A 21,516-nucleotide genomic window follows, 5' to 3' on the forward strand; every position below is an offset into this window, starting at 1 on the left:
CTTTTTTCCCCCTGGTACTATTTTTCATCAGTCATCTTTTCCAGATGCTCAGGGCCCGTAAGACATTGAAAAGCAAGTATTTCAGCCCAAATTCCTGAGCAGCAGCTCTAACCGTTGTGGAAAAATAGAGTAAAAAATGCAAGTAGGAGGCTATAATCTCACTTGTTTTATTAAAGGAGAGTTCACTTTGGATATATACAAATAGGATATAAGAAATCTTTTGTGTGTGTGTATTCAGGTGCTTCATATTCCACGTCCAATAGCTTGCTATTTTCTTAAATCAAATTGATCCACGTGGATCAGTTTGTATTTGATTTCCTCATATTTTTTTTAAACTCCCAGTTGTAGTTTTAACCCCGTGTAAACTGATTGTTGAACTAATTAAATACATTCAAACTAAGAAGGCTGGGAAAGACTTCCCTCTAAAATAAAGTATCAGTAGTCAGGAGCTGATTTTTGATTCTTCAGCTGTGTTTTCTTGTTGCTTAGGCTGATGGTGTGAAAATAGAAGAATTTTGCCAGCATGCTGTTGCAAAAAGAAAAGGAAAGCTTAGGGTTTAAAGTCAGTCTTTCAGACTTATGGTGCACTTATGGTAATGAAAGACTTATGGTAATGAAAGGAAACGGCAGGAAAAAAGTAGGGTGGTGGCAAAGGGATGTTGAAGCGTCAGGTTCGTATTCTTTCCCGTGGATGTTCAGCTGCTCAGGAGCAGAGATGTCGTTCTCTAGAGCACGTAAAGCTCTGAACAAATAGAATATTTATATAAAGATAATTACTTGTTTGACTGCAGCTCTTCTCAATGGATTTATTTCAGTGGCTGTGAGTCAGGAGCAGTGATTTGACATTGCGCTGCAGAGATTTCTCAGCTGCTTATGAAGAAACTCTTCCAAATTACAGAGTAGTGTATTGAGAAAACAGACACTAATTTCAGTTATTTCTGGACACAGGAATCTACCAGAGGGTTAGGTAGGCGGCTGGAGAACCAATTATGTCAACCATCGTTAGCAGATTGCTATTAGATTCGCGCTAAAAGCCCAGACTAAGGTAAGGGAATGGTGCTATTTTAGTGTAAGCTCTAAGTGCTGCTGCAGTCTGACCCTTCACATGGGGGCTCCTGAGCATCCTCCTTAATTCAGGGTGTTAAACTGATTGAGGTTTTGTTGTTGTTATTCTCTGCTTTAGTGTTTTTCCAGCTTGACTCCCTGAACTTGGCTTGCTGAGTGTTTAAATAAGGAGCGCTGCAAGGCAGGTGTGAATGTGCAAGTCTGAAGAAAAAAGGTGAAATGCAGAGTTAAAGCAATTCTGAGAGACTCAAACTGTCGTGGTAATGGAGCCTGGTGTGTTTTTCTACAAACTCCTTAGGCGTTTTTACTCCAGAGGGAGTTAATAATAGCACTTAAAGCACTCTGGAAATCGAAGCAATCAGGCAGCACAGGTTGTTGTGTGTAAAAAGGTTCATAGATAACAAGGAGCAAAGTCTCTGATTGAACAGAGGTCGCTCCCAGTGAGATCTGAACCTGTTTGAAGTTTCACCGGCGCTCATCGTTGTCCTGTTGATCCGACTTTGCGGGAAGAGCTTGAGAAAACCATACGCTTCTCTTGGCTAAAACGGACTCGTTGTGGAAACCCAGGGTCCACCCACCATGGAGCTCTTGAGCAATTTCTGGGGGAACTTTTCTCTAAGCGAAACACTCGCAAAAACGGAGGACGCCCAAGAGTGCAGTGAGCAAAGCGACTGGCAGGTTCAACTGCAATTTTTTGGCTTGTTTTACTGGCCCGATTGAGAGAAATTACATAGACAAAGTGCTTCAGGAATTCAGGATCGAGGTGGAGGAGGCAGCGAGGGGATGAAAAATGAGGGGTGGGAGGATGGTCTGGAAGCAAAGCTTAGGAACATTAGATTTTGTCTGCAGTTCACTGATGTGAAACGATGGACTATAGGGGAAATGTTTTAATTATTGATAAAGGGAAAAAAAATACCTTAGAGTGTCGAAACACTGACATTTCCCAAGTACGTATCTGTTGGTTCCCAGGGTTTGTGACAGCGTTTATCCAAATTCATAGAAGAAAACAAAAAATCTATAGGACCTACTGACAAAGACTCACCGTGTGTTTACTTTGGTTTTAGATTAGTTTTCTGTACACCCCTGATAGAAACAGGACATTAAACCACGTGATCTTCTGCTTTTTCTTACGAGTTCAGCGCTGCACTGTTTTCTCAAGCTCTTCCTGCAAATTTGGATCAATAGGACAACGATGAGCATCGGTGAAACATCAGTCTCTTAAATTATTTTACCTTTTAATGAGAGCATAATTTTCTGAAGCAATAAAACCTGATGTTGATTCTCATGCTGCTCTTAGCGCAAAGCTGTTTAATTGATAAAATTAGCATTGCCTGTTAGTGTGTAGCTTTGTATGGCCGCACAGGCATTGAAACATTAGTGTTCTCTGTGATTGAATTACTCAGGGTTGCGCCACCATTCAAGCTTAAAGGTTTGATTGATTTTCTGGAAGGTAATTTGGTTTTGTACAACGTTGGATATTATCGTATGTCAAGATATTTATGCTTGGCAGCTTCAATTAGGATTGCCTTTTATGTTGGTTTTATAAAGGGCAGTTTTTGTAACAGGCAGTTATATTACTGTGCACTTGTTCATTTTCTATGACCGGTTTCTCTACAAAGATTTTATTAAATTAAAGGCTCTCACCTTGAAAATCTCAGCGTTACAAGTTCTGAAACTGTTTTCATGAACGTCTAATCCTTGGTGTGACTTTATCAGCAAAAGAAGGGTTTCTTTGTTTCACCTGCTAATCCTTTTGTCCTCCTCATTTTGTTGTTTTTAATAACTTGTACTTACTGGATTTGATTTCAATACTTCAATAAGTTTATGCCTGTGAATCTTCCCATCTTCTCGACTGGATCTAATGGCAAATGTCTGAGGGTTGTGAGCTCTTCTCCACACTCTTTTTAAAAATCTGAGGTAGGTTTCATTTATAAACATGTACACATGTAAAAATGATCTGGGCAAGCTACTTTGGATGTTGTTTCTTTGTGCTTTCAAAGTTTTATTCAGTTCAAGGTGTGCATCTGTTGTCCCCCCAGCCCCATTCCGTTCATCGATGTGTTTTCTGCGCTCACCATTTATTCTCGAGCGGAAATAAGGACAAATTGGAGAAGAAAGGTCTAACTTTTAAATGTTATTGATTTTACACTGTCTCAGGCTGATTACATTCAGCATGTAGGAATCACCTGCCTCTTTTTCTGCCCAAGATACAATTTGAGAGCGTTTTTCCCTGGGCTGTTCGGTTGTTTTTCACCCATCCAGTCTCGGGTTCTCCTCCTCACCACCCCCTGGTATCTGTCATTATATACTCTTGGGTTTTAATTAAGCTTCAGGACACTAATGAGCCAGCAGGGAATACAAGTGTTTAAAAGCAACCTGAATGAAGAGGAACGTCTCGGCTTCATTTCTATATCTTGTGAAAACAAGGTGGATTAAGTCAAATTCGGGAATAAGAGAATGCTTATCACTTTGCACTGGTCGGTGCCCATTTTTTGCGCTAGGTGGGAGGAATTTATTTCTTTTAAGCTAATTTTCCCTTTCTTCAAATCCAGCTTGACTACAAAGTTCTATAGTTACTTTTGATTTGTTTTTCCTTTCTTAAAAACCCCAATCCTTTCATGATTCTCTAGATTCTTGGAATAACTTCAGGATGCCTTAAACTCTTGGAGTCAAGGTCTCTCCAGTTTGACTTTCTAGCTGTAATAAAAATAACTCAGTTATTTACGTTCCCAGTTGCACAGTGAACATTTGAATTGAACTCAGCGTATCCGATTTACCCAGTTGTTCTTTTAGCGCGTCGATATATTGCTGAGCCTGGATAGCGTTTAATTGGGAGCGATGGGAGAAAAGCAGCACGAGACAAGACAAAACAGTATTGATTCCGAATACAGGGTGGTTTTGTCCTGAGGATATGGACCTGGGATTAATTGTACAGCTGCAGGGAAGGGGGTTAACTTGTAATGTTTATTTTACCACTAATTGCTAGTGACACTGGGGGTCCTGCCCTGTGTTCAGTGTGACCTTGGAACGTGTGCGTTTTAGTATCGTTTAATGTTTTTAATATCAGAGTATGCGTCTTATTTAGGAAAATGCACTTTAGTGCTCTGTAATAGTTTTGTGGGTCTTTTGACTCTCTAGGTTTATTAAAATGTCCGGAAAGCAAAGGGTTGGCATAAAATATTAGTATTATTTGGTGGGCAAATGTCATTCCTCTTCTCACTGTGTGTTATGATCTAATTTCCTTGAAGTTAATTTCATAGCGCTTATGTGTCTCAGGCTCAAGAAATGAGCTTTGCCAGGAGAAAAATACTGAGCTGATAATCCAAAGCAGTTTGTTTTGAGTGTACTTGATCATAAATAAGAGCAAAACTGGACCCGTGATTCCCAGAGGCAAAGGGGGTGCGTTCGGGAGGGTCTGTAATGACTCTTTTGGAGGACTGTGTGAAAAGTCTTGTTTCCTTCCACTATGTTCCAAACCTGCAATTGGATTTATGGACTCGAGGAACCATTTGCTTAATTATTTGAATCCAAGCGGAGCTGAGAGTCGTTTGTCCCCATGTATTAACTGCTGGTCCTGCCCTTCCCTGTCTCACCCTTTTATTTCTCCTCACAGGGCTTGATGCGGAGTTGTCCTACGTGAGGAACGATGTGGTTAATCACTACGCGTTGTCCTTCAACCTCTTGATACCCAGCGAGACCAACAACCTCCACTTCAGCTGGCATGCGAAATCCAAGGTAAGCAGGCGCAGCTTCTGTGTTGGAGTGCTCGAGACACCATCTGTATTGCTAGTATATACCCACTATTATAATTAAATGGCTTTTTTCTTTCCAGAAATTACCAAATTATTTACATGATTGCGGGCAATAAGTTGAGATTCTAGGTAACCAGACTGTTCCTTTCTTCTTTTAGAAAGGTCTAAACCACTTATTTTGAAGTACTTTGATGTTCTGGCAAGCTACATGTGTATATGTTACAAGCTGTGAAATCTTGTCTGGTGGTGCATTGAACACACCGAAGGTGCAGCCGTGAACTGAAGCCTCTGGAAATCAAATGTAGAGCAAAAGTGTTTTAGAGATGTCTAGAAACATATGTTTGGAGACAATGAGAACCTGTAAAAGTAGCATCCAGCGTGTTATTACCAAACACCTATTAAATGGAAAGGAATTTTTATTTTCCTTAATCACGGTGGCTGGAGCATGCAGCAACCGCTGCCATAAAGATTGCATGTGCTCTTACATTTTTGAAGGATTTCCAGGTACTTAACAATTTATGTCTGAAACGATCTGTTTTGTCTCTGCCAGATTCTCCTTCTTTTTTGTTTTAAACTTGAGCGATGGTTATTGTTCTATCCTTAAATAGGAAAGACTGCAGTAGGAACAGTAACATTAATAACTCCAATGCAATTTCTGGAGACTCCTTCAGCTTCTTTTAAGGTGTAACTTATGCGATGCAAATTTTGGCTGTTTGGTCCAGGCAGTTCAGTCACTTGCCATTCAGGTAGGACCTTTGAGTTTCCTTGTTGTTACTACTCCAGCCATGGAGGAAACAGGAAACAGTCACAACAGGAAAATTCACCTTAGAAGCTTCTATTATAATTTGTTCTTTTAAGAAATAAGTTGATGCTGTCCTTGAAGAAACAGAATAAGCGTCAGAGATACGTCAGGGCACTGGAGGCAGAATAAAGAATTAAGCCCACAATTGAGCCACATGACTGACAGGATAATGAAGTGTAAGCAAGCTGGACAGCTGTCCCTGCCATGAGTTTCCGTGGGTCTGCGACTTTAGAATAAGAATTTTTGGGCTCGTGTAGCCCTTCTTTTATTCCTGTGCTTGCACCACTTGACATCCATGCCAGCTTTGTGGGACGGCTGTAATGCAGTTTATAGGAGCTCAGAAACTGGGTTATGTTTCTACCCTTGGCATCGTGACTGAAAAATCAATTGATAACATAAATACATCCTATTATGTTTGAGAAAGAAGAGGGGGGAAAAAAGATATATTAATAGGGCAAACAAAGTCAAACTTAATTCATTCAACTGAGTGTGGATGAATTTCCCACAGGAGCTTATTGACTTAGTTGCAATAGGTCCTGTATTTTATTGAATGGATATTTGTAAAATCAGCTTTTAAGTGGAAAGAAAATCTTGCCTATAGTTGAATAAACTGTTCGTAAGCAATTTTGGCAGGGTAGTTTATCAAACTGACTAAAGGAGGGGGAATTTTTTGAATTCCTATGGTTTTAACAAACTGGCTTTTGAACAGGTAGGTTTAAAACTATCAGCAAGTGAGGTTTGTGTTTTGTTTTTCAATACAGCACTTTAGATTCTGCCCCAAATTTTCAGTAGTGATTTAGAGAGTGGCTTCTATTTTGCCTTTCTTAATTTGAACCACTGCGAAAGTCTGATGTTTAGACTTCACATAAGAAACTTTTGAATCTGGGCACCTAGAATCACTGGTGTTATTTGAATTTCAAGAAGAATCATGAAGTGGTGTACGTACCATTTCTTTTTCCAGCTGTAGAGGTTTCTGACGCGTTTCCCATCTCCCAACTGTTGTTGCAGGTTGAGTACAAACTGGGGTTCCAGGTGGATAATCCCGTGGCCATGGCTGTGCCCCAGGCCAACATTTCCCTCCAAGGAGAAGTTCCTCGCACCCTTTCAGGTAAACTCCCCACCCCAAAATGTGCTTGTAGGGTTGATACTAATAATTCTTTCTGGTGGCACTTTGTGTAATTTTTCTCTATTGAACATATGTTTTCAGGCCTTCTACAATAGTAACAACATTGCTAAAATTGAGACTATTAGAGTAGGTTTTTTATTCCCCTATTGTTTAGGGGAGGATAGAGATTTTCCTGCAAAGGAAACGTGATGTTTATATATATATATACACACACACATACATATATACATACACACGGTTCCCATTCAACAGGAATCATTAGCAATTGCATGGATTTGAAAATCCACGCCTTTAACTTCTCTAACCTATAGACATGACATCTCAAGATGTGTGAGAGTCGTTAATACATTCTGGTAAGTTTAAGGGAAGTATTTTGAATACATATAAACTCCTCCATAGGATTTATACTAGAAACAACTTTATTTGTTTCGGGAAATGTGCCAGTGATCATCATTTCTTGCCCATTCAGCTGGGTTGCTTGTACTCCCTTAGATTTTTTCAAAGGGCAATAAAAATAAATTGATGTTTCGGTTTTGTACCATGTTTCTGTGAAAGCACACTCTAGGGAATTAGGCTCTGTTGGTCTAAATAATAGTGGTATAAAAGCTAGAAAGTAAATAATGTCAGATTAGATTAAGCTTTCATTCCGGTCAGATTTGCAGGGACCAAAATATTCCAAGTTAACTGTTGTGAAATAGGCAAAACTTATCAGCGTTTGAAAAAGAGAGAAGAAAAATGACATTTTCTGGCTTTCTACGACCGTGGAGGTATCTCTTGTGGCAGCAGAGCTAATGGTCACTTATCCACAGATATTATGTGTTTTACTAATCTCTAAGCTTTAAAATAACTTGTGTAAATTTAAAACTTATGCCCTTTAATGCTTTAATAAGTTACAAGGCATGAAGACTAAACCAGCATTTCTTAATAGCAAGTTTTTAAAAAATGTATTTTAAAAACATTGTGTAGAAAGACCCCTATTTAAATATTCTTTTACCACAGTGTCTGCAAAGTGCTCAAATTAAATTGTCATTGTGTTTTGGTTTCAGTGTTCCGCGTGGAACTCTCCTGCACTGGCAGACTCGACTCCGAGGTCACAATACTAATGCAGCTCAACTTGACAATAAATTCATCCAAAAACATCACAGTTTTAAATTTCAAACGAAGGAAAATGTGCTACAAAAGTAAGACATTACATTTTGAACATTGGAAAGGTGTCGGGCTTAATGTATAAGCAGAAAAAAGGGTGGGAAGGTGTATGGTCCATGAGTAACAGTCACTCAGAGGGTATGTTGGAGAGGATGAGAAGAAACCAGGTAAAATTTTGCCTTTCAGAGACAATTGGGGACTTTTAATAAAAGCAGAAACCAGTGGACGAATAATTTCCCCAAGTGTTCTGCATTGACTGAACTTTTTAAATTTATAGCAAAAAGCATTTTCTTGGAAGGAATCACACAGAATCGACTGGGTTGGAAAAGACCTCAGAGATCATCAAGTCCAACCCTTGGTCCAACTCCAGTCCGTTTACTAGATCATGGCACTAAGTGCCATGTCCAGTCTCAGTTTAAAAACCTCCAGGGCCAGTGAGTCCAGCACCTCCCTGGGCAGCCATTCCAATGCCTGATCACTCTCTCTGCAAAGAATTGCTTTCTAATCTCCAGCCTAAATTTCCCCTGGCAGAGTTGAAGCCCATGCCCCCTTGTCCTATTGCTGACTGCCTGGGAGAAGAGCCCAATCCCTATCTGGCTATAACTTCCCTTTAAGTAGTTCTAGAGAGTGCTGAGCTCACCTCTAAGCCCCCTCTTCTCCAGACTAAACAAGCCCAGCTCCCTCAGCCTCTCCCCATAGGGCTTGTGTTCACAAATTGGTTTCCTCCAAACTGTAGCATTCAGAATATTCACATTTCCTAAGCTTTACCGACAAAATCTACTTGGTTTATAAACTGTGATAAAATTGGCTATATAGGGAACACGAGTAGGTGTTAGTCTTTCAGCCTTCGGCTACAAAATACTCTTGGTAGATAATGCAGAATTCAGAAATCCCAGATCGACTCTTTTGACTTGGGAATCTGCAGGTGCGTTTTATTCTTGGATTGTTACCATCTCCTGGTGCTGCTTCCTAGAAGTATTTTCATGGGCATCACAAGGTTCTTTCATCGCTTCTCTTGGGTGTGAATGTCCAAGGATGAACTTCTGACAGTTTTTTTTTAGCGCATGATACGTTCCTCACGTTGATATTCCAGGAAGATAATTCTTAATTTGAAGTGTATCTCTTTTTCTGGTGAAAATGAAGAAGGTCTTGCTGATAATAATCTGAAGGAGACACCTTTTTTTGGTTTGTGAGTCGATTGACGATGTCTGATTTAATTTAGTACATAAGTTAAAACTATGCAGGAACTTGCTGGCGGTTTTGCTCTAGGCGTTTGTAGTAGTTCCTCCTAAAGTTTAAAAAAGGGAATTAAAACAAAGAAAAGGAGGTTTTTTTTTTCAGATTTTCCTTCCCCTGGGTTATTTTTTCCCAAGTTTATCAGACTGAACTGGCTGACCAAGGAGTCAGAAGGGACTGTGCTGGGGGGAAGCATAATGAACATTGATCCCCTTGCTAAAGGACCGTTTTCACACACCAACCCAACCACTGCTCTTGTGCCTTTTGTTCCATATTTTAAATAGGCGTTGCCTTTTTCATCCTTCGGTTTTAAACCATCAGCTGAGAAGACAAAGCACCTGTGGCTGCATCGTTGACTTTTTCCTACAATGAGTAAAATTAGAATTTCTACCAGAGAAATTCTACCAAGAAATCTTCTGTTCTGTAGTAACCGATTCTGCGAGATCTTTTAGTGCCTTAGTGCTCACAAACTCTGCACCTCCTCTTTTTACTGGCTGCTACTTTGGATAAGCCAGAGGGGTTTTTAGGTGGGTTCAAGTGTGGCCTCAAAGGACGTATATATATCAGTGATGAAATATCTGACTTGTGTCTTAAAGAAGAGTGATTTTATATAACGGTTATATATTTAAAATGGAAATCTAGCTCACCTATTTGGAAAAGCAGGTTTGTTTCTCCGTAAATGAGGCGTGTGAAGGGCTACACTGATAAATGTGCACCAAACTTAATGGTTTTCTCTCTTCTCTTTAGAGCTTGAACCAGAACTAAAATCCCCAGCGTCTGACAGGAACAGCAGCAAGGCTATCTGTGAGTAATTCTGAGCTTAGAACTTACTTTGGGTGTAAAAAATGAAAGAACTTGTGACATTCTTTGTTTCTGCAGCGTTCCCTATGAAAATGCTCCCCAGGTAGTCTGTTCTACAGCCAGAATTTTAGTGGGTTTGATTTGTAATTCATTATTTTAACTGGGAATATATACTGGTGAAGAGGAAGAAAACCTATTCCAAGTCACCTAACAACTCTTTTTTTAATGCCATCTTGGGGGCTTTGGTTTCCCTACATGACTCTGATTGATTTTCTCGACTTTAGGACCTGTCTGGTTCACTGTTTGACTTGAATGAATCGAACGAGGTGGTTTCTTTTACTCCTTCCTCTTCTAGCTGGAAATACCGACTGTGCCTCTGGGACACCCAAAATGTGAACAGTTTTGCCAAAATGCTTTTGGAAAGCAATGGATGATTTTGGGACGTTCCTGTCGACATTTCTTCTTCAATAGGAACCTTATTTTGTCCTCCTGCCACACTGGGGTGACAGGAAACATGGCCAAGTCTGGGGACAGCAGCACTGCAGCCTGGGAACTAACTAACTATATATATAACTATATATATATTTTCAATTCTTTTTTTTTTTTTGAGGGAAGTTCAATAACTTTCCACCTTTCTATTCCAGTCGATCCCGTAAACGCAGCTCCCACCACTTCCACCCGCGTGTTTTACATCAGCGTGGGCGTGTGCTGTGCCGTTATATTCCTGGTGGCAATAATACTGGCCGTCTTGCATCTCCACAGCATGAAGAGGATAGAGCTGGATGACAGGTACGTATTCAAGCTTTGCACGTGTGTTTTTTGGAACACTTTTACCCACATTTGTGGGAGTTCTGGTCTCAAAATGAATACTCTGTATTAATAAATTGTAATTTCTGCCCTTGCTGTCAAGCTGTAACGGTTCCTGGGTGTGCGGAGTTGTGGTAAGTGCTGTGCTGCAGAAAAGTGGGGAAATTTTGGACAGATTGTCAGGATTGAAGGAACATTTGATAGATTCTTAGGCAGGCTGAAAATGTTCATTTTTTTTTACTGACTTCCGCAGGGGGTTGAGTTTCAGTTTTCTCTATTTGATTGATTTAGCACTTCGGCCTTAGGGTAAAACGTTGGGGTTGCAACTGGCTGGTTAGAAAGTGGAAAACGTGCTGCTCTCCCAAATGGTTTCAATCCAGATAAACCCAACAGGCACATGCACATGAGAAGGACTTTAATGTGAACCAAGGGCAGCGTGCTTAACTGAGCCGGGATTAAACACCGGGGCAGAAGGGAGGCTGGAAAAGCAGGTGGACCGAGGCTGTTTTGAAACAAAATAGTGTGGCAAACAGTGGGGTTTGTGGGTGGTCACCCCACTGAAAGGAGATCTCCAACACTTTCTGTTCCTGCCTGCAGAGTGGCTTTGTCTTTTCATCTGCCTTCTGTCCATTCACCTGTTTTGTTTGTGGCCCTTTACTCCTTTGGCGTCCCCAGATCACTTGGTTTTTGGGAGGTGTCTGTGTAAGTAGTGATGGCTTCTCAGCGCCTCATTATCTAACCACATGACTTCTTAGCTTTCTTCAGTTCGTGTCCACTGAGGGTTTTTAATCAATAGGAGGCATTAAAGGACGTGCAGCTCGTGTTGCTTCCGAAAGGAAAAGCATTATTCCATTCATAGAGTGTGTGGATAGTGTCATCTCAGAGTTTTTGAGGCCGTCTCAGCCTAGCGCTGTGATCAAACGTCCTTTCATCCACTCCGTTGTACTCGATTTCTGTGGAGATACAAGCTGAAAATTCATCTAATCTTAATACTCTGTGGTTTGCAGGTGTTAAAGAATTTGGCTTCAGGTAATTTCAGTGAAGTTTGTGCAGATAGTGGGGTTTAGTTCTTTAGAGAGCTCTCTGGTGACTTGTTTTGTGAGCCCAAAGGTGCCTGACCTGACAAAACCCTGAGTGGGCTCCTGTGGTCAACTAGTGTCATAGCAAAGGTGTAAAAGGGGCAAAATTCACCTGAAAATTGGGATTTGTGGAGTTTTGTTTTCTGAACGGGCAGCAAAGAGACTGTGAGGTGATATTCCAGTGTTTGGTTGAGAAATCGGTTCAGGGTCGTAATTTATCCTCAATGTTCCGCGCTAGCGTTACCTATGATTAGTGATGGCTTGGTGTAGTCACCAGTTAAGGACCTCATAAGCAAAGAAACACCTTTTGAGTTAGTTTTACAAAACAAGCTCAAAATCTCACTGTAAAAGGGTTCTGAATGGAAGATGATAATGTCATTAGAGTTAATGACCTCCCAGAAGCAACAGAGGCTGCAAACCTCACTGCTGGTGCTCTTAATTTCAAACCCCAGCACTAAATAAAAAAGTGGAAGCTGAAACCAGACAGCTGAGTTTACAGGCTGCACGTGGACTATTTGAGAACATCGCCTTGAAAGTTCAGAGCAAGCGCTCGCATACCTCCTATCAAAGGCACTTGAAAAAGTGCCAAAGAAAGTTGGCGTGGCTCAACAGTGGGATAATGGGGGTTGTTAAATGGGGGTTGTTAAGCTGACGTAGTATTGAAGTGAGAAAACTCATAAACATGAGCAAGTGAAACCTAAAAACCAGAGTGAGGCCAACCCAAAAGGGAGTTGTTCAAACTCACAACGGGCATAAAGAGAATAATTCCTTTTTCAGGCTGCAGCAGGAAGCGAGCCGCAGAAATCTACGGGGCTGGGAGGTGATCGAGTTACAAAAGGAGTTTCCAGCCATAGCAGGAGAACAAAATGCAAGTTCTGCATCGGTTTTTAATGCAGCGGCCGTGCCAGGACGCGTCTTTCCAGGGATCTCGCTGGAGAGCGGATCCTATTGAAGCAGCTTGTAGATGCACTAGTGCAAACAGTTAAAATGAGCAGTGAAGCAGTGAAGCAACACGGTCACCAGAGAATATTCATTCAAAACCTATAAAAGAAGTTAAAGTTGAGTAGTTTGACCACTAACAGTAGCTTTTATCCTTGTGCTAAAAACTGTGCTGGAACCCTGCACCTGGAAGACACTAAGGATACTTTAATAGAATAACTTTACAAAAGGTTTCCAGAGAGATCGAGGCCAGCTATAGATCAGTAAGCCTGATGGTTGTGTTGTGAGAATTAGTTTTCTAATTTCTTCCTGTTTTAAAGAAAAAACGCAGTAGGTGCAGCTGGGATTGTGGGATAATGGGGAAGAGTTGACTTGCCCATCTTCTTTTTTTTAAAGGAAGTTTTGCTTCAAAACTAACAGCAGTCCTTGAGGGCATCACAAACTGGGTCTGTAAATCTGACAGGGGTGGCTGGCACTGTTTGGTCAGTGCTCAACAGGAGCCCAAGAAGCAGATGGAACCTTGATTATTTGGCAAGACAGAGTATACCCCCAAACAATCTCCTCTTTGTTCTCCCAATACAGTCAGCAGAAGTGGAAAAGCTTCTAAGGTTCAAAAAAAGGGGAGGATGTTGTGTGTATATCGGGAAATGTGGGCGAGGAATGAGCAGTGAGATGGATCGTGAAGTGGCTGGATGGCAGAGCTCAGAGGGTTGTGATCAATGGGGCAGTCTGGATAAGGTCTGTGGTTAGTGGGTTCCCCAGGGCTCAGCGCTGGGTCTGGTCCTGTTCAACCTGTTCATCAATGACCTGGAGTTGCACCCTCAGCCCGTTTGCTGCTGGCACCAAACTGGGAGGAAGGGCTGACACCCCAGAGGCTGCGCTGCCATCCAGAGACCTGGACAGGCTGCACTGGGCAGAGAAGAACCTGATGAAGTGCAACCAGGGCAAGTGCAGGGTCCTGCACCTGGGGAGGAGCAACCATAGGCACCAGTACAGGTTGGGGGGACCTGCTGGAAAGCAGCTCTGCAGAGAAGGACCTGGGAGTTCTGGGGGACAACAGGGTGACCATGAGCCACCAATGTGCCCTTGTGGCCAAGAAGCCAACAGTACCTGGGGTGCATTAAGAAAAGTGTGACCAGCAGTTTGAGAGAAGCTGGAGGTTGTTCCTCCCTCTCTGCTCTGCCTGGATGAGGCCACATCTGGAGTTGTGTCCAGTTCTGGGTTCCCCAGTTTAAGAAGGACAAGGAATTACTGGAGAGAGTCCAGCACAGGGACACAAAGATGCCGAGGGGTCTGGAGCATCTTTGTGCTGAGGAGACACTGAGAGAGCTGGGGCTGTTGAGCTGGAGAAGAGAAGCTGAGAGGGATCTGATCAATGGATCAATATCTCAGGGTGGGTGCCAGAGGATGGACCAGACTCTGTTCAGTGGTGCCCAACGCCAGGGTGAGGGGCAACGGGCACAGACTGAAACACAAGAGGCTCCATCAGAACATGAGGAGAAACTTCTTTGCCTGTAGACCCTTACAGCTACAACAACTCTTTTTGTAGGATTTTTATCTATGAGCATAAGACAGAAAACACCCTGCTGCGGTTTAAGCTGTGGTTTGCCTGTCTCTTGGATAGCACATGGTCCTTGTACCTCAAGAAAATATCTCAAATGCACATTTTAGGTGGCTCTGGAAGGGGCAATAATCATCCTCAGAGAGAGGAATGACCAAGCAGAACAGGTACAGGGCAAACAACTGTTTGCAACAGTGGACTCAGGAATGTCTTTTCAATATTTGTTGTGGCACAGGAGCTAAAGGGCAGCAGGTAGAACGAGTAGCTGGCGTGGCCAGAGCAAGCAAGAGATCACCGGCTGGAAAAGCTAATTAAGCTTTGCATGTTGTTAGGGCTGCACTCAGGCTGCTGCTGCCAAATGTTTGTAGTCAGCATTGATTCTTGGTGGGATGCTGGCACCAGAAAGCAAATTCATATGAGTCTTCTCTGGAATATAATCTGTTGTTTCTGGTGTCATAGGGTGGTTCTTGCAATAAGTGAGTTGTCACTTTGTTCTTTCAAAATTGGGAAAAAGTACTGGAAAGTAGAGCAGATTCTGCCAAACAAGTAGGAGGGAGTCGTTAGGTGCAAAGGACAGGAGGGCCAAGTTTTTTTGAGTTACCTGAAATAATGCGCGACTTTAAAAAAAAAAAACGCCATCCTTTCCAAGCCCAGCCTGGAAAATCTTCTGGTTTTAACTTCGAGGTGTTAATTTTGAATTTATTACAGTGGTGAGCAGTCACACTCGTGTCCGTTTCTGTTTTCAAACAGCGTCAGTGACAGCAGCAGCTCCCAGGGTCTGTCCCAACCTTCCACGCAGACCACACAGTACCTGCGAGCGGACACGCCGAACAACGCCACACCGGTAACCAGTAAGTGTTCATCTAGTTACAGACCTTCGTCACACCGGTAACCAGTAAGTGCTCATCTAGTTACAGACCCTCGTCACACCGGTAACCAGTAAGTGCTCATCTAGTTACAGACCCTCGTCACACCGGTAACCAGTAAGTGCTCATCTAGTTACAGACCCTCGTCACACCGGTGACCAGTAAGTGCTCATCTAGTTACAGACCCTCGCGCACACAGGATTTGGTGGCAGGACTTTGGCCCATTCACCTTTTCAACCTGTGAAGGGAACGAATGAGATAAAAGCTTTACGAGCACGATACATTCGTTATTTCTCTTTGTTCGCAGCTTTGCTTGAAAGGGTATTAAATACTTCAGAGAGCAGTGAGTGAAGCGAAGGGTAGCAGTGTTTTCTAGACTATACCCTAGCTATGTTCAGTGTTAATTCTGTAATTACTGAAGGTATGGATTACCCACGGAATGTTTACTCCTCCAATTATTGTCTGTCTTCTCTAGTGGAGGGATATCCTGTAGAGCAAACACATTTTCACCGGGGCCGCATGAACCTTGTGGTTGCCTTCAAAGGGCCAAATGTAATTTTAGGGCGGTATAAATGTAGGAGTAGTTGCATTTATACAGTCCTAAAATGACACTTGTCCCATAGAGTGTCACTCCAGGGAAGGAACACACTCTATTTGCAGTTTTTTGGCAGTTCCATCTCACCAGGCTGACCCTGACCCTTTCCCCTTGTGCTGCAAGATGATTCAAGGAGCTAAACCAGCCAAAACCTCACTTTGTTTGTAGAGTGATGGGTTTTAGGCTGAAATAGCGCCCAGGCACTTTTCAGAAAATGCAAATTAAATGGCTCCTGTTTTCCTCTCCTGCCACCAGTGATTTTTCTTCTTCTGTGATGCTCAATCATTTTGTATTAATTGCCCAAAGAGTTCAGCAGTCTAACGAGTAAAAATGTCAATAGAAATCCTTTATTTAGAGCTAGATAAAATAATGATTAATGCCTTCATTTTTTTTTTTTAGCAATTAATAAGACCCTGAGGTCTCTCCCATTTTGCACATAGTAGTGATGCTGCCCATCCCAATTCACCAGTGAGTGCTGCACCAGTGTGGTGTGTTTTCCTGTTTTCACCACACGTGTGGAAGCAAATGTTCATCTGACACTGAGCTGCTGCAACTTCGAGCAAGTTTTGTCTTTCTTCTAAATTGTACCATATGTCCCTAAAAGAAAAGGGATTTCTTTTGTCATTTGAGTTCATCTTTCCCTTGCAAAAAGCTGACTTTAAAATGTATCTAGTAGAAGCATTGATTTCAAAATAAAAACAAATTCCCTATAAACATATTACAAAAATTCCACCAAGTTGGGAAGAGGTTTTAGCATGTGACTAATTCTTGAGCTGCTTTTCCTTCTTGCCACCCAAAGTCCCTCCACAGCCTTTTTCTTTTCCATCTCTTATCCCAAATATTCTCCTATCGATGTCCTGTCAACCTCAGGTTTTTAGGTTGTGCCTCTTAAGTGACACTGTTTGGTTTATTTAAATATGACCCCTGGAAACTCATTAATGAGCATCTGTCAAGAGGGGAGAGGAGGATCTGTCCCGAATCTTGTGTTCGGTGTAGTTTGTAATTGCTTTTGGTACATATGAGCAGAACTTTACAGCTTAAAATTCTAGCAAATCCAGCTTAGTGAGTAACACGAAGCAAAGAGTATATTGAAAATCACACAACCTTATATCGCTAAATAATCTGTTACATTTGGTATGCATCTATTCAAGCTTAATATTAATCATTTAGCTTAAACTGGGCTCATCCACTGACCTGTGAGTAGTAAAACCATTGCCATACAGCTCACTTATTTAGCAGGGAGAGCTCAAAGTGGCTCATCTAGACTGTCATATTTATAGGATGAAGTGGTCGATTCACAGTTTCAGTAACATTGACATTAAAAAAAAAAATCCAAGTAATTCCCAGGATTTCTCTAACACTTTGTAAACTTGTACAAAACTATTTGGGCATTTCCAGCTGTATTAGTGTATCTAGAAGTGCCAGAAGAGGGCACTGGTCGTTTTGGTTAGTCCTGCTGGATAAAGCATCTTTATTCGCTCCAACAAGTCTCTGCTCGGGATCTTTATTTCCTGGTCGTCAGGGAAGTGCAACGTCGTGTTAATCACCTTTAATACGCAAGGAGGAGTTTTATTTACTCGGTGTTAATAATGAGACTCGATTGTATGACACTATATAGCATTCCTGTCTGATTTTTTTTTTTTTTTTTTTTCCCTGCAGATTATTGTATTCACATGACTTCTCTTGTATGTGTTGTTTAATATGTTAAGCTTTTTAAGATTAACCTGTAATCTGTTTAAGTCTGTGCTGCTTGCCTGGCTTTATACCTGTAGGTGGTGCTGAGGTGAAGCAATGCGCTCGTGTTCTCGTTGTAAGGGTATTTATATTGGTTTGTTTGGCTCTGCTGGCTCCTCAGGTTACCCTACGTTACGGATAGAGAAGAATGATCTTAAAAGTGTCACTCTGATGGAAGCAAAAGCTAAAGTGAAGGACATTGCCATCTCCAGGGAGAGGATAACTCTCAAAGACGTGCTCCAAGAAGGTATTTACAGCACTCAGACTACAACATGCTGTGTATAAATGTATATATTTTATCACTAGATTTTTTTTTTTAAATTAACCATAGATGACATTTCTGATCTTTGTAACTTTGGTGGAGGAGACGAATGATGAATGATGTTTGCGTTTGGGGTGTGAGGGAAGAAGTTTGCGGAATTCATTAGAACAGGGCAGCGACTAATGGTGCTCAGTAAATCATTCAGCTTGTCTGTCTTAATAATCTGGTCCTTTAAATAAAGGTAAGGGTTAGATGGCTGAGGAATGAGGTCATCCGTTGGGTGGCAAAGTAACTCGCTTTTGTAACTGCAGGAGAGCTTCTCTTAACAATAAATAAAGTCCACAAAGATCTCAGTCGTCTAAACTCGTCGTCTCAATTTAATAGATTCTGATTTGAAACCTAATCAGCAGATACATTTATAGCTCTGGGAAAAATTCAGAGATTACCTGATTCTTTTGTCTTGTTTAATGTTCAATTTGGAAGTGTTCGTGCACAGCATTAATTGGAAATAGACTGAAATACTTAGGGGTTTTTTGTTGTTAGTCTTTACCGCTGCAACTTCAAGTCTGTGTTCCCTGAGCCCCTTGAGAAATCAAACTTTCCAAAGCCAGAAATGTGAGATGCTCATCCTTTGGAATTGGAACTGCTACAATTGTGTCTCTGCATCTCCAAAGAGGGATCTTTATGCTCAGCTCCAGTGTAGGTGCGGACCCAGTTAATACTGGGATCCTGCTTTTCAGCTTCCAGTTGGTATTTGTGTCCGTTAAAACCTTCAAAAGTTAATCAGAGGACTAGAGACACATCCTGACAATGTCGTCAATTTTAGTCCGGGACTGTAGCAGAGTTGAGCCTCTGTCATCTCAGAACTGATGATCTTCAGAGGGGAAGAAGTGAATAATAAACTATTTGCATAAAATAGCTTCCATAACGTAGCCTACTTTGACATTTCAATGATTTAGGAGATTGTGGCCTTGCTGTGGTGTAACCAGTTGGGAAATGCAAAGCAGAGGGATCTGTAGGGATTTTTGTATTGCTGGGCTTGTGCAGCACCTGGTTCTGAACCTGTGTAGAGCTCATATTGTACTGGGTGTAACACAAAAAATGAAGTGTCTAATGGAATAGCTACGCTTTAGCAAATGGAACAGGTGTTAATGGTAAGTGGTAAGCTGTACAATTTTCAGGTGATTAATTGGGATGCAAACAGCGTAATCTGCGAAAAGCCCGGAGGAGAGCGAGGCTCAAGAAATGCAAACCAATGAAACACCAAAAATAACCCCATGAAAAATCCCCCAGCAGAACCGTGGGTCATACAGGCGTGCTGTGTTCGAGTCTCACTATGTCTAGATATTTATTGCTTTAAAATAATTTCATTTAAAAATAGGTATCTTGATACTATAACATGTTTCAGTACAAGATGCTGTCTTCCTTTGGACTCTTAAATATACCCATATATTGGAAATACCACAGAAGCACAGAATCCCAGGTTGGAAGGGACCTCAAGGATTATCTAGTCCAACCTTTCTTGGCCAAAGCCCAGTCTAGATAAGCTGGCCCAGCAGCCTGTCCGGCTTAAAAGCGCTTAATGTTGGGGAATCCACCGCTACCCTGGGGAGATTACTCCGATGGCTGGTTGTTCTCATAGTGAAAAATTTTCCTTTTGTGTCCATTTGGAATCTCTTCAGGGGTAATTATGTATTTAAGGCACTCTTAGGATGTCTTCAAGTTTGCTATTAAATAACTCATACTATATATTTACGTTGCCTGAAGTCTCTAGTTAAATAATTTCTTAACGAGATTACAGTTCGAAGATCATTTGAATTTTGGGAATGGAAAAACGTTGAAGAGACTAGAAAAAAAACCCCAACACATTCCAGCTGAGGTGAAACATTTGAATGATGCAATAGTATTTGTTTTCCCCAAACTGTTCCATGTATACGGGTTGGCTGAAACCAGTATTTCCCTGCGAATATCTCCCAAAAAGTTTTGTTTCTGAGAAATATTTGGACTGGAGGATTGTGGACCTGTGGATGAGAAAAGGACAGAGCTGGAGTTTTGAGTGCAGACAGTTGAACTGCCACAAATAAACCCGTCATCAGTATTGATACTTCAATTGGCTGCATTCTGCTGTTATCATTAGTTCACTCTCACGCTTGGCCTCCTGCGTTATCTAAGTTGTCAGAATTTACTGTATATGGTTCTGAATCCAGAATTGGACTCAGTGCTGGAGAGTTATTAATGACTTAGTAGGGCATTTGGGACTTTGTTCCTAATGCTCTGCTGTGGCTGAATCATTTTAAGGTGGTGTTTTCTTAACTTTAACAGAATTTACTATCTGTTATCCACATATTTTTACCACATACTTACAATTTGTATGTTCTCTTCATAGGCACATTTGGGCGCATTTTCCATGGGATTCTAATAGAAGAAAAAGACCCCAGTAAAGAGAAACAAGTTTTTGTCAAAACTGTTAAAGGTACGTTTACATGAAGAGGGGTTTTTTATGTCAAGTTTGGATTGTTTTACATGCTGAGCATATCAAATCCCTTTAAAACAAACTCCTCCTCCCCCAAACATGCAAATGGCTATTGTGTAAAATCCAAAGCAAGCTGGATGCTGCCTTCAGCTGGAGAGAACAGAAATCTTATATGGAAGAAAAATGTGTGTGTTCTCCACCAGTGCCGTCAGTTGTTGCGTCTCGAATACTTCTGCTTATTATCCTCCAAAGTAAAAATAATATTTGTTGTTTTCCCCACACATATCATTGTTCTTTCCATCCACAGCCTTTGCTCCTTCAGATTGCTGGAAAAGGCACCTGCAATGCGTCTTAAAAGTCTTTTATGTGTGGCTGTACAAAAGATAGGCGGTAGTTTCTGCCATCCTTAAACTTTGCTGCTGAAGCACAGGAGTTATCATTTAGAGCTTAATTTATACCAATATAGCATCTTTAGTCAAGAAATATGTTGCTGGAGTGATCTAAATCGTGACAGGTAGATTTAAGAAACAACAAGGTAAGTGTAGGTGAAAACTGTATTACATATGTATTAAATATATCCGACACATATTCCTTCCTCTACACATCATTGGAAGAGTTCTCTAGTAGCTCACAACAGTTTTGCTGAATTCCCTGTACGGTAGCTGCTTCACCAGTTGCTTTTGTCATTTCATTGGGTGTATTATTGCCTTTGGTTTATTGTTTTGCAACTTTAATTCTTTCTTAAAAAAAGAAAAAATTAGGCTTCTATGAGAATTTCAACTTGTTTTAAATTTCAGTTGCCTGGCTAGAAATTGTTAAAGGTACTAATTGTCAAGAGGAAGGTGGGAATTGGTGAAGCTGCTAAATTTTGTTGTTGAATCTTTCCGCTCCCCATTTATTCTGTGCCATTTTTAAGAAAAACATATTGCTTTAAGAAAACCACCTTCTATTAGTCTTGGTTTGTTTCTCTCACAATCAGAGGCTTGTGGTAATAATAATAATAATAATAATAATGATAATAATTTAAAACTTGTTACGAAAGTTACGAAACTTTAAGTTGTTCCCTGTGATTTGGATGCACAGATTTCTGCTCAGTTGTATTCTAACAGAACGCACTATGGGAATACACATCCTATGTGGAGCCAAACGGTCACTCCACACCAGATTTTACTTTGAAATGCTCCAGGCAAAGAAGCCGAGCTCTAGTTAATACAACGGTAACACTTCTTTGCTTTTAGACTTGTGTTTTTGTGCTCTTCAAATTGAGACAGT

At 41.2% G+C, this 21,516-nt stretch overlaps 1 protein-coding gene across 2 annotated transcripts in view; it reads left to right on the forward strand.

Moving 5' to 3' along the window:
* Positions 1 to 21,516, forward strand: part of RYK (receptor like tyrosine kinase) — a 55,002-nt gene that overhangs the window by 9,926 nt on the left and 23,560 nt on the right. The window contains exons 2-9 of one of the 2 annotated variants that reach the window (XM_082055865.1): positions 4,679 to 4,800; positions 6,628 to 6,727; positions 7,792 to 7,926; positions 9,875 to 9,931; positions 10,573 to 10,717; positions 15,065 to 15,165; positions 17,622 to 17,756; positions 20,158 to 20,244. In XM_082055865.1, coding sequence (XP_081911991.1) covers positions 4,679 to 4,800; positions 6,628 to 6,727; positions 7,792 to 7,926; positions 9,875 to 9,931; positions 10,573 to 10,717; positions 15,065 to 15,165; positions 17,622 to 17,756; positions 20,158 to 20,244 — 882 coding nt within the window. The remainder of the gene's footprint in view (positions 1 to 4,678; positions 4,801 to 6,627; positions 6,728 to 7,791; positions 7,927 to 9,874; positions 9,932 to 10,572; positions 10,718 to 15,064; positions 15,166 to 17,621; positions 17,757 to 20,157; positions 20,245 to 21,516) is intronic. The other variant, XM_082055866.1, reaches the window with a different exon arrangement.

The sequence above is a fragment of the Streptopelia decaocto genome (genome assembly GCF_964273445.1).
Source record: "Streptopelia decaocto genome assembly, chromosome: 6".
Taxonomy (NCBI): Eukaryota; Metazoa; Chordata; class Aves; order Columbiformes; family Columbidae; genus Streptopelia; species Streptopelia decaocto.